General features: G+C 42.4%; 1 protein-coding gene across 2 annotated transcripts; it reads left to right on the forward strand.

Moving 5' to 3' along the window:
• The first annotated feature begins 1,528 nt into the window (after positions 1-1,528).
• Positions 1,529-9,421, forward strand: LOC119811758 (keratin-associated protein 4-4-like). 2 transcript variants are annotated; one of them, XM_042054941.1, is made up of 3 exons: positions 1,529-1,665; positions 8,926-9,152; positions 9,258-9,421. In XM_042054941.1, the coding sequence occupies exons 1-3, from the start codon at positions 1,529-1,531 to the stop codon at positions 9,419-9,421; spliced, it is 528 nt and encodes a 175-aa protein (XP_041910875.1). The 2 variants fall into 2 exon arrangements, with proteins under 2 accessions (XP_041910875.1, XP_041910874.1); XM_042054940.1 differs by having other exon boundaries at positions 1,529-1,633; positions 8,912-9,421.
• Positions 9,422-13,330: the final 3,909 nt, after the last annotated feature.

Here is a 13,330-nt window from a genome sequence, read left to right on the forward strand (position 1 = left end):
TTTTTAGCTTTGGGGAAAGGACTTTCTTCATCTTCTTAAACAGAAATAAAAATTTTCTTTCTGATAATCACAATCTTTATCCAATACTTTTGTTTCCTCCTTGGCCCATCTTATAACAGTGACTCAAACAACAAACTGCAACAAACCTCCTGTGTGTATCATTGTTCAAACTACAGATAACCTAATTCACAGCTACAAGTCAATGAAGATACAAGTAAATCAAATGCTTGCTAAACAAGTAAGTGTGATAAAAAATCCTGCAATGTGCTTGGTCACTAAGTGGTCCTAATTAAGACATTTGATGATGTCATCACATAGCTACAGCAAGTCTCTGCCTGTTTCTATACCAGCAGACCATGAATAATGGACTGGTAGCATTCCTCATTTTTAGAAACCCCAATCACTTGGCTGCTTGGATGGGAATTTTTTGTACCCCTTAAGCCATTAGCGTGTTCCCACTACAAATAAATATAAACTGATATCCTTTCATGTAGATATCTGCTTTTTAAAAGTACTCAATCTTTTTACATTTTTTTTCAAAAGAGGACCCGAGGGGTGACGTCTAACCCACTTACCTGAGTACAGGCACAGGTGAGGCATCTACTGGGGTGGGGACCTCAGCAGACACAGACAGTCCAGGGCCAAAGAGAGCAAGAGGCAGGAAGTTGCTCATCTAACTGAAGTTCTGAAGCACATTTGAGAAAAGCATGAGCCTGGGTCAGGAGTTCCTACTAAAGAAAGAAGGACAGGCTACCAGAGACAGAAGGGAAGGAAACCTCCACGGCAGAATGAAGGCATCTAGACTTTGAGGTATAGTTGAGCTAAAGCCCATCTCCCTTAAGAGGTACTAAAACTCAGTTAAAGTTTTGTTTCTGAAAAGGAAAATCATTCAACTTTCTACCTAAGATTGTTTTGTGTTTCTCAATGAAAAATAATCTAGGAAATAAACCACGCTCCACTTGGGCTAGAAGATATGGCTTAGTAGGCTTCCTATTCTCATACCATTGGGATTTGTGTGTGTGTATGTGTGTGTGTGGTCAAACCTTCTGGGCCAACCTGACCCATTAGGGATGAATCATCAGTATAAAAATGTTTTCTCCTCATGGGTCACCAGAAACAATTATGGGTCTTTAATAGCAATGGTTATCTAAGGGTAGGCACTAGAGCCATCTGCCATGACACTGAACCATACAGTGCCTAGATACACAATGTCATGTGACGTTTGGAAGAAACTAAAGCGAGAAAGATACTTAGGAAATGGTTCAGCCAGAGCTGATGATGAATCGTAATACCAGGAAAAGAAACTGTGTTTTCCATCTGCCTTGATAATTTAGCCAGGAGAAGAAACTCACTTAATTTGATAATCGCCTATTTATTAACACAAATAATAACAAAGAAGGAATGCTGCATGTGAGGACAGCAGCCCCTCAGTGGGATATAAAAGAGGATGTGGACAGGAAGACTCCCACTTCCAAATCTTCCAACCCACCTTCTTGTAAACCAACCCAGAACCTCCACTTCTGACACCATGGTCAGCTCCTGTTGTGGCTCTGTCTGCTCTGAGGAGAGCTGTGGCCAAGGCTGCTGCCAGCCCAGCTGCTGCCAGACCACCTGCTGCAGGCCCACCTGCTGTGTGTCCAGCTGCTGCAGACCCAGCTGCTGTCAGTCTGTGTGCTGCCAGCCCACCTGTTGCCGCCCCAGCTGCTGCATTTCTAGCTGCTGTAGGCCTTCCTGCTGCCGCCCCAGCTGCTGCCGCCCTAGCTGCTGCATTTCTAGCTGCTGCAGACCTTCCTGCTGCCGTCCCAGCTGCTGCCGCCCTAGCTGCTGTGTGTCCAGCTGCTGCAGGCCCTCTTGCTGCATCTCAAGCTGCTGCCGCCCCAGCTGTTGCATTTCCAGCTGCTGCAGGCCTTCCTGCTGCCGCCCTAGCTGCTGCATTTCCAGCTGCTGCAGGCCTTCCAGCTGCTGTGTATCCAGCTGCTGCAGACCCCAGTGCTGCATCTCCAGCTGCTGCCGCCCCACCTGCTGCCAGACCACCTGCTGCCACCCAGCATGCTCTAGCTGTTCTTGCTGCTGAGTGCTCTCACTCCCAGTCTCCTGTTCTTCACCACACAGGATTTCTGATGTAGATCACCCGTGAGCTGATCCTGAGAGGCCCATTGTAAAGCCTCTGTTCCAACTGATAATGATTTTGCCCTCCAAATGTCTGTCCTTATTCCTGCCTATTATCTTTCTCTAAAATGACCACAAATTTAAATTTCCTCTGAAATCTGTAAAGTTTGTCCTTACACCCAAAAAGAAAAATTTGTTCTTTACTGTATTCTTAATGGAGACTCTCTTACATTTTAAATAAATCAGAATTTTGCAGGCATGCAATGTGTATCATGTCTACTTATTTCTCCTCTCAGATTGTTTTCCACATCTGTCAAATTCTGAAGCACAAAGATTTCTCAGTGCAAATACAGCCCATGTCAGTTCTGTCCCCATGGCTCTCCTCCTCCTATATAGAAAGATGTTCTTGTAAAACCCCATGGACCTCTGTGCTCAGAACTTGCTCGTGTTTAAGAGCAGCAGTAGATAGAAGAGTTGAAGCCCCCAGGCACAGAGTTCAAGCAGTGAGAAGGGTTGGGTGAGCAAAGCCTTTGCTCACTCAGTCAAGTGAATACACAGCTTTCCCTGGGTCTTCAGTGGCTCAGAGCCCTATTGCTTCTGGAGATATTCTGATCACATGATTTGTGTTGACTTATTTCATTCATTAAGTTCATCTCAATGCTTCCTCAGGTCACTTACCTGATAAACAATTTTGTCTCAAATGTCTGTATAAAGGCAGGCTGCAGAGGACAAACAATCAAATACCAGTATACCCAACCAACTTCCTTTGACAAATATCTAATATAGGCTCGATGTCCTTTAATTATGGCTAGAAACCGATTATGAGTGAGTACATCCCATGTTCATCTTTTTGGGTCTGGGTTACCTCACTCAGAATAGTGTTTTCTATTTCCATCCATTTGCCTGCAAAATTCAAGATGTCATTGTTTTTTACCGCTGAGTAGTATTCTAGCATGTATATATTCCACAGTTTCTTCATCCATTCTTCCACTGAAGGGCATCTAGGTTGTTTCCAGGATCTGGCTATTACAAATAATGCTGCTATGAACATAGATGAGCATATGCTTTTGTTGTATGATTGGGCATCTCTTGGGTAGATTCCCAATAGTGGAATTGCTGGGTCCTGGGGTAGGTTGATCCCGAATTTCCTGAGAAACCGCCACACTGCTTTCCAAAGTGGTTGCACAAGTGTGCATTCCCACCAGCAATGGATGAGTGTACCCCTTACCCCACAACCTCTCCAGCAAAGGTTATTATTGGTGTTTTGGATTTTAGCCAATCTGACAGGTGTAAGATGATATCTCAAAGTTGTTTTGATTTGCATTTCCCTGATAGCTAGGGAGGTTGAGCATGACCTTAAGTGTCTTTTGGCCATTCGAACTTCTTCTGTTGAGAATTCTCTGTTCAGTTCAGCGCCCCATTTTTTAATTGGGTTAATTGGCATTTTACCGTCTAGTCTCTTGAGTTCCTTATATATTTTAGAGATCAGACCTTTGTCAGTTGCAGGGTTGGTGAAGATCTTTTCCCAGTCAGTAGGCTGCCTTTGTGTCTTAGTGACAATGTCCTTTGCTTTACAGAAGCTGCTCAACTTCAGGAGGTCCCATTTATTCAATGTTGCCCTTAAAGTCTGTGCAGCTGGGGTTATGCGTAGGAAACGGTTCCCTGTGCCCATTTGTTGTAGAGTACTTCCCACTCTCTCCTCTATCAAGCTCAATGTGTTCAGATTAATATTGAGGTCTTTAATCCAAATGAAGAGAGTTTCATGCTGTCAGGATCAAGCCTTGATTTTTGGTTACTGAACTGTAAATCTCTGAACATATTGTGTATTTATTGATTATAATATTTTAAATTTTTAAAATATTGTTGAGTTTTTAAATATATTCTGGACATTAATTTTCTGGGCAATGAATAGCTGTAAATTTTTTTTATTTTTAGCCTTTTTTCTCCATTCTGGAAATCCTTTTATGAGATTCAATTTTTGTAAATTCTTACCATCATTTGGAATGCTCTTATATCTTTCCTCCTGTGACTTCAAATTTTCAAATTTTGAGTTAACGTGTTTTGTCTATTTTGAGTAAGCATTTGTCTAGGGAGACAAGCAAGGGATGCATTTCAGTTCTCTATGCAGGCATCTTGTTTTTCTAACACAAGTTGCTAAAGAGGCCCGCTCCAAAAATATGTTCATAGCAACTTTATTAAAACCTAAAAGGCCATAGTGCGTGGGTTTATTTCCCGATCTGCTGTTATAGTCCACAGATCTGTGTACCCATCTATTCTTATGCCGCTACTCTCCTGTTACTGTTGCCACAACTCTACAGGGTAGTCAGAGGCTGTGTGTGACCCCACCAACAACTACTTCAGTGAGAAAGAAACCAGGAAATCAATTCCATTACCAAATCCCACTATCTTCTCTTCCAAATAAAATATCAAACCCCATCTAAAATTCTATACATTTCTTTAAAATTCAATGAAGTACTCCTTGGATATTTGTAAAACGACCCTAAAATTTGTTTTTTAAAAAGAGAGGAAGAGAGAGAGAGAGAGAGAGAGAGAGAGAGAGAGAGAGAGAGAGAAAGAGAAAGAGAGGTTGAGAGAGAGAGAGAGAGAGAGAGAGAGAGAGAGCGGAGAGACGCGTTTAGAGATGATTGAGTCTCGAGACGCCCACTCCGCTCTCGCCCGCGCCTGCTACTCGCTCGCTCTCTCTCTCGCTCTCAGAGATTAGGAATAGATAAAGCAGTCTTGAATGGAAACACAATGTTTTGTTTTGTTTTTCTATTCTACTGTCAGCATTTTCTTATCTATGACCGGGTGTAGGGGAGGGGGCATGCAAGCAACTCACTGTCTTGGGCTGCACCATGCTGTATGTAAGACTTTACAACTTTTACTAACAAAATATAACTTTTACTAATAAAATCATATGAACAGGATAACACCCAAACATTTAAAGGGGGTTATGCTAAGAGACACTAAATGCAGAACTTGAAGCAGGAATTCTGCTTTAACTGAAAATAAATGCATTTTCATACAATATGTTTTGATTATGGTTTCCCCTTCTCCGACTCCTCACCCATCCAAATCCATACCCTTTTTTTTCTCACTCTCGTTGGAGTACAAACAGGCATTCAAAAATAATGTAGGTAAAATAAAAAGCAATCAAACTGGAATAGAATGCTGCAAACAAACAAGAAGTGAAAAAACGGCCACAGAAAAAGCACAAGAAATATACGTAGATGGAGAGACATACACCAAAATCCTATAAACCAGAAACCATACTATACATGCAAAAGATCTGTAAGGGAAGAGAAGAAAGAAAAGAAATGAAAATACTGCCTGTTATTCTTTTGGTCCCCGCCCCTTTCCACGCCCACTCCCAGAGACCTCTGATCTCTTGGCATCATCCTGAATTCTCTTTCTTCCTCCCTTCTCTTCCTGGAGACCATGTGTCCCCGCTTCTCTCTCCCTTCTTCCTTCTGTCTCTCTCCCTTCTTCCTTCTCCTCTCTCTCTCTCTCTCTCTCCCTCTCTCTCTCCCTCTCTCTCTCTCTCTCTCTCTCTCTGTCTCTCTGTGTCTCTCTGTCTCTCTGTCTCTCTCTCTGTCTCTCTCTCTGTCTCTCTCTCTGTCTCTCTCTCTCTCTCTCTCTCTCTCTCTCTCTCCTTTAATAAAGCTTTATGCCTATTTTCTTTGTCTATGTGCCTTTAACCTGCCGCTGCCTGTTCATATGTGCCCAGTGGCCGATGGTAACCTGCTGCCGCTTGGCTGCCCGCTCGCCGTGTGGCAGGGGGTCACCCGACCGCCCGGGATGGGCCACCGCCCGCTACCGCCCGGGGATCTTGCAGGGACCCACAACCGTCTCTGCTGGGCTGACAGCTGCGCCGCTAACATTTTTTAAGAACAAAACTGCCCAGACAGGACATTATGAAACGAGGAACCTCCAAAAACGCTGTTGAATTTGTTCTGTGTTGGCCGTCTACTTCTAGACTTTAGGAGTGGTTTTTTTTCACTCAATGAAGTCAGTATTCAGTTATGGGACCCCATGTGTCACAACTCAGAGCTTATGAAACTGAGCTGTGTATAATCAAAGAGGAGTAGGCCAGATAGCAGTCACATAATTTGTATGTCTAGTTCTGATGTTAATCATCCATTTTGTTTTATAGAATGTACCCTTCAGTCAAAAGTATAAAGTTAATGTCTCTTCTATTTGGTGGTTTCTTCTTTTAAAATGAATCCAACCGTTGGACTCCATGATTCCCTGTTGGTCTTTTCTCATCAGTGTGGGTCTGTGTTGTGATTGGTATGAGATTGGCTTATGATAATAAAGAGACAGCATTATTTTATTCTACAGTGACTGCTGAATATTACAAGTGACCCAAATGCAGGCTTAGGAAGGGACTTTCATGTCTTGAGGTCCACTGGGATCATCCGGAGACTTGAACAAATGCTGATGCTCAGACCAGATAGAAGAAAACTGTCCAGGGCTTGGACCAGGAGCCGACAATTTGGAATACTCTGTGAATTATTCTCCCCTGCAGCCAGTCCTGGGAACCACTGGTTTAGAGAATGGACTCCACCTAATTAAGAGAGGAAAGGGGCTCAATTTCTTTATTTTGTGCTGTGACTTTGAGCCCAGTACCTTGTGTGGTTCTGGGCAAGTCAAGTACCAAAAGACTTTTTTTTTTATTAAAAGCTATTTTATGAAGATTATAGTACAATTACATCTATCCCCCCTCTCTGTGTAGTGTATATATAAATTCCTAAATACATAAATACAGCCTGCTCAATCTGTAGTGTTAGCTTTATGCATGTTTTCCAGAGATGACTACTTGGTATGGATGACCAATGGATATGTTCTTTCCTGGAGAAGACTCTTGCTCCTACTCTTAAGGATTCCTTATCTGCCTCGTGAGCTTTCCCCATCCATGTTAGCATGTTTTATTGGTGTCATCCTAGTTCAATTCATGTTTAAGCCTCTGTGTTGGTGAGATTTTACAGGTGTAGATTCTGACATTCCTAGGAGACAAAGTCTCACAGCAAACCCCCTGAGGCTCTGGCTGTAACAATTTATCCACTCCCTCTTCAGCAACGATCCCTGAGCCTCAGGCACAGGAGATAGTTTGTAGATGTATCGTTGGGACTGAGCTCCACATCTCCTCTAGTAGTCAAGAAGTCTTCCTATGCCCATTTGTGCAGAAGTAGAGGTGCCCTTGTTACTGCAGCAATCCAGGGCGACATCTCTCTCAGGACATGCAATTATTAAAACCCTTCATCTTTTCCAGATTTACAAACATGAGCCTGTAGACTAGGTGTGTGGTAAACAAATTAATGTCTTTAAAATAATGCAAAAGGCTTGGCCACTAAATGATCCTAATTAAGAAATTTAATGATAGTATCACACAGTTATTCCCTGTCTATCAATTCCTCTACCAACAGAGGCCTGCAGAGGAACTGAAGCATTCCTCATATTTGAGACATTAATCACCTAGCTGATTGGATGGGTGTTTTGTGTCCTTTAAGAATTTAATGTATACCAAAATGAGTACCTATCATTCTCCTTTTATTTACATGTGTGATATATGCATATACATACCACATATTTGTACATGTGATATATACATACATATATCACAAGTATGCACACATGTGATATATACATACATATATACATATATCACATGTGTGTATAATTATATGTGTGATTTGTAATCACAATACATGTGTATAGACATAAATGTATATATGTATGATATATATACATATATATACATGTGTGTGTGTAAAATGTACACTAAGAGGAGAGTCTAATCTACCACATGAAACATAAAACAGGAGAGTCCTCTACTCAGAAACCCAACTGAGCGTAGGACATTTGGGTTTAAATTAGAATAAGTGACAATACCACATGAATATCCAATGAAATTGCAAAATAAATATTGGGGAAAGGAAGGATATGGCTGCATATGTTCTGTTAAGCCAGAAAGATAGATGGTCAAAGAAGGGAAATAATCCTGCAGTCTAGAGATGAGAAACTTGAACTTTGTAAGCCCATTGAGGTTTGTAACCCATTGTAGAGAGAGGCTCTATACGTGACTATTAAAGAGTTGTCTCTGGCAACAAAAAGGTGGGGGGATAAACATCAACATTTCCCCATTCAGTTTTCCACTTTGAAACTGGTCTAGAAGATGCAGGAGTCATATGAGGAAGACCTTTCTTTGTTCATGCCAATGGTCTTGATGTTCACACTGTCAGTGCCCACCTGACCCATTGTGGATGAGCCATTGGTATAATAAACCTTTATCTACCTGGGCCACCAGATACAAGGATGAGTCTTTAAAAATCGTGATTATCTAAGCATAGACAGTGAAGCCATCCACCATGAGATTGAGCCACACAATGACTAGACACACAATGTCATGTGACGTTTGTTTGGAAGAAACTAAGGCAAGAAAGATACTTAGGAAATGGTTCAGCCAGAGCTGATGATGAATCTTAATACCAGGAAAAGAAACTGTGTTTTCCATCTGCCTTGATAATTTAGCCAGGAGAAGAAACTCGCCTAATTTGATAATCACCTGTTTATTAACCTAAACAATAACAAGGAAAGAATGCTGCATGTGAGGACAAGAGCCCCTCAGTGGGGTATAAAAGGGGATGTGAACAGTGAGACTCCCACTTCCAAATCTTCCAACCCACCTTCTTGTAAACCAACCCAGACCTCCACCTCTGACACCATGGTCAGCTCCTGTTGTGGCTCTGTCTGCTCTGAGGAGAGCTGTGGCCAAGGCTGCTGCCAGCCCAGCTGCTGCCAGACCACCTGCTGCAGGCCTACCTGCTGTGTGTCCAGCTGCTGCAGACCCAGCTGCTGTCAGTCTGTGTGCTGCCAGCCCACCTGTTGCCGCCCCAGCTGCTGCCGCCCCAGCTGCTGCATTTCTAGCTGCTGCAGGCCTTCCTGCTGCCGGCCCAGCTGCTGCGTGTCCAGCTGTTGCAGACCCAGCTGCTGCAGACCCCAGTGCTGCCAGTCTGTGTGCTGCCAGCCTACCTGCTGCCGCCCCAGCTGCTGCATTTCCAGCTGCTGCAGGCCTTCCTGCTGCCGCCCCAGCTGCTGTGTCTCTAGCTGCTGCAGGCCTTCCTGCTGCCGCCCCAGCTGCTGTGTCTCTAGCTGCTGCAGGCCTTCCTGTTGCCGCCCCAGCTGTTGTGTGTCCAGCTGCTGCAGGCCCCAGTGCTGCATCTCCAGCTGCTGCCGCCCCATCTGTTGCCAAACTACCTGCTGCAGGACCACCTGCTGCCGCCCAGCATGCTCTAGCGGTTCTTGCTGCTGAGCGCTCTCACTCATAAGTCTCCTGTTCTTCATCACCCAGCATTCCTGGCGTAGACCCCTGTGAGCTGATTCTAAGAGGCCCATTGTAAAACTTCTATTCCAGCTGATAATGATTTTCACTTCTACTATTCTTTCACTACTGCTGTCTGAAGAATATTTCTTTACAACAAGGGACCAAGTTTCTACTTTCTCTGGAGTCTGTAAACTCTTACCTTAACCCAATAGAAATCTCTGTTGTCTGTCATATTTTTTAAAAAAGAAGATTTTCTTACATGTTAAATAAATAAAAAAATTGCAGTTTTACAAATACAAAAACACCATGTTTCCTTGTTTCTCTTCCTTCAATGGTCGTTCCCATCTCTGAACTTCTAGTTAGCTCACCTATAAGTAGCAAAGGAACCAACACAGAAAATTTCTAGTGTACCCACTATGTTCCCTCTACCTTCTTCTCCCAATACAGAAAGATGGTTTCATAGACCTGCATATTAAACCCACTTCCTGATATTTTCTCTGACAAAGAGGAGAGTACTTAAGTATTCTACACAGACCACTCACTCAAGCAGTGGGAAGATAGCTGAGTAATTCTCTTTTCCCCTTTCCCTTGAACAAACCTGTGTCCTTCCCTTTAATTCTGTTACCCTTACCCCATCTCTGAATCTCTGAACAGTCTTCTCTAAAGACATCTGGAGGTTAAGCCTCTGTTGTCACTTGTCACCAAGGATCAGCTTTGTCCCAGTTGGTTCCAAAGAGGGAGGGTCATAAGTGACAGATACCAAGGCATTAGTGTCAACAAATCTTGAAGCCACTAAGAGGTGGGCAGAGGAAGGGTTGTTAGGTCAGGCTGATCTGAAGTCTCTTCTGCTTGTCCTGTAGGCAACATTTTAACATCTTAAAAATATTGGCGTAGTTTCTCTTGTCAGAGCTTGTACTTCTGCAGTATGTTCTCAGACTGTCCTCAATATTAAGGGGAAATGTTAGCAAACAAGCTTTAAAAACCGCATTTTAAAAAGTAAAGGTAATTTGAAAATTAAGTTCCTGCCTACAGATTTACAAATGTGTAGTGCCTATTAATTTTTAGAAGACTTACATAAAACAATAGCATTAAACAAATCTGGCAACATTGCACAGAAAGGGTACATAGGAGCCCCAATGTACTAAGTAATTCAGCTTCTACTTCTAAAACAAAAATTAGACTTAGTTTAGTAAAATAAATTGATAGCACACCTAGAAGAGCACCACCAATTGGAGACCAAGTGTTTAAACCATAACCCTATGGGAGTATTTCTCACTCAAATAATAGTGCTGCATTTAAAAAGGAGAATATGAGGTTGGGTACAGAGGAATACTCAACAATAAATATTATGATAAAAATGTCATTCACAGTACCCCCAAAAAAGTAGCTACAGCATAACCAAGCTTGGGAAAGACTTCCATAATAAATGTGTGAAACCCTGAAGAAACATAATGACAATAGAATCAGAAGTTGGAAAGATTTACCAGTGATTATAGATGGGCAGAATTAATGTGAAAATGGCCACATCAGCTAAACCCATCTACAGATTCATTGCAATAACCACAAAATATTATTGACATTCTTCATGGAAGTAGGAAATAAGAGAAACCCTAAAATTCATATGGAAACACTTTTGTAAAAGACTCTGAATAGCCAAAGCAATGTTGAACAACAGCTAAAAAGAAACTATTTTTACAGTATGTAATATATTAAATTATATATGTATATGCACTTATATATTATATTAACATTAAATGTGTAAGTAAACACACTGTGCCATCTTTATTTTGTTATTTTTATTTAAATTTAAAATACTTTTCTTAAATCTTAGAGAATTTCATATAGCATGTTTCGATCATATATACCTGCCACTCCTACCCTAGCTCCTCCTAGATCAATCTTTACCTCCCTTCCTGCCCCCCCCACAACTCTGTGTCCTTTTTTGTCAGTAACTATTGACTCCATTGTGCTGTCTATATACCCCTGGGCTATGGAGCCACCCAGGAGGCATAGATGATCTCCTAGGAGCCACATCTTTAAGGAAAATTGACTCTCCCTCGCTCAGAAGCCATCAGCTATCCATAGCTCTTCAGTTCGGACTTGGGGATTTGTGAACTATTTCCCACACCAAGAAAGAATTTTGGCTAGCTTGATCTACACTTTCCATGACCCTCCTCCTTTCATGATTGTCCCTTCTCTTGAGGGGTGTGGCTAAACAGTCCACACTCGCGTATTCTCTGCACTTTGACCAGTTCTAAGTTTCTGTGTTGATCAGTGCTCACTGCACTGATGGAGGAGAGTTATCTGTCTATGTTTCTTTCATTGGTTAATTAATAAAGAAAACTGCCTTGGCCCTTTAAGAGACAAAATTAGGTAGGTGGAGTAGACAGAACAGAATTGTGGGAACAAGGAAGTAGGGTAGGGGAGACGCTTCAGGCATTCGCCATAGTGAGTCTCCATGCTGCTCCTCTCCGAGATGGACGCAGGTTAAGATCTCTCCTGGTAAGCCACACCTCGTGGTGCTACCCAGATTACTAAATATGGGTTAAAGGAAGATGTGAGAATTAACCAATAAGAGGCTGAAACTATGGGCCAGGCAGTGTTTAAAAGAATACAGTTTCCGTGTAATTATTTCCGGGGGTAAAGCTAGCCCGGGCCGGGTGGCGGAACACAGCCCGCCGCTTCCCACTACACTGCACAAAGGCTCTTCTCTGATAAGCGCTGGGAGCTGCCCTAATCTGGAGAAAGAAAGATACCAATTTAAAGGGCAGCTTAACATTATATATCTTTAGCAGAATAATAGTGCTACATTCTTCCCTGGAGCTTGTGAGATCCCTAACCATGGGTTCTTGGCCACACTTGTAACATCAGGCATGTGTTTCTCTGTACAGATCAGGCGCAAATCCAATCAGGAAGCAGTTGATTATATCAATTAAAATCATGCAACTATTACACATGTGGACAAAGCCTGCCACCCTGGTCATTATTAACATTTGTAGGGTGACGCCTGATGACTGTTTCTCCACAGCAGCCTGTATTACTCTTTGCAATACTATGAAAAGAAGCCAGTAGGGAGGAAGCTTCCTGATAGCAAGGAATTTGTATTATCCATTCCTTGTGGTCAATGTGTATGGCAGGGACCCCAACAATAGGGCTTTATCATCAAGTTCTGGTGTCAGTATATCTGAAGCATGGGAGAAATGCTGTGGCAAAGGCTTTATAGGCATATGGATACGTTCTTTTAGGGATGCCTGGCCTGAAGTAGTCAGTGGAATGGATTGAAGGCTTGCCAACTGATGTTATGGGCTAAAAGAGTTCTGTGAGTGAGGGAATACAACCCTGACATCTATTTCCATGAAAGTTGCATTAAGAGTAAGTTCCAGTTATCCAAAGAACAACCTGAGAAAGGAATCCTTGTACAAATGACTTATAGGGATGAAGGTAGTAATTTACCGAAGAAAGGATGATAGAGTAGAAACACATGAGCTAAGATGCATTCTCAGTGACTCCTACTTCATTTGACACATGAGGGCGATACAGTATGCATGAGACCACAGCTCTTTCTCAACTAGAGCCTGAGGCTCTGGATCTTTGCGAAGCTCTCAATTATCATTATCCCAGTTATCATTATCGCCCATTCTCTCAGGTCTCATTACTGGTGGCTACTCAGGGAAGGAGGAATGGGCGTAGAGAAGACAGATATGTCTAGAGGAAGTGACATCTTACAGTTGATGGCAATGATCCAGAGGGCAGTATATACAGTTTGAGCTACCTGTACTGTATATTCACACGAGCTTAAGAATGAGGACATTTCAGGGTTAAAAGCATAAAAGCAACTTTGATCTTCTGGAAGACTGGGATAATGTTTAAAAAGCTCAGTCATTGTTCCATGCACAA

The sequence above is a fragment of the Arvicola amphibius genome, chromosome 4, assembly GCF_903992535.2.
Source record: "Arvicola amphibius chromosome 4, mArvAmp1.2, whole genome shotgun sequence".
NCBI lineage: Eukaryota > Metazoa > Chordata > Mammalia > Rodentia > Cricetidae > Arvicola > Arvicola amphibius.

Coding starts and splice junctions, on each gene's coding strand:
- LOC119811758 (XM_042054940.1), top strand. CDS start 1,529: ATGGTCAGCTCCTGTTGTGGCTCTGTCTGCTCTGAGGAGAGCTGTGGC. Junction 1,634..8,911: donor GCTGCAGGCCCACCTGCTGT/GTGTCCAGCTGC, acceptor AGCTGCTGCCAG/ACCACCTGCTGCAGGCCTAC.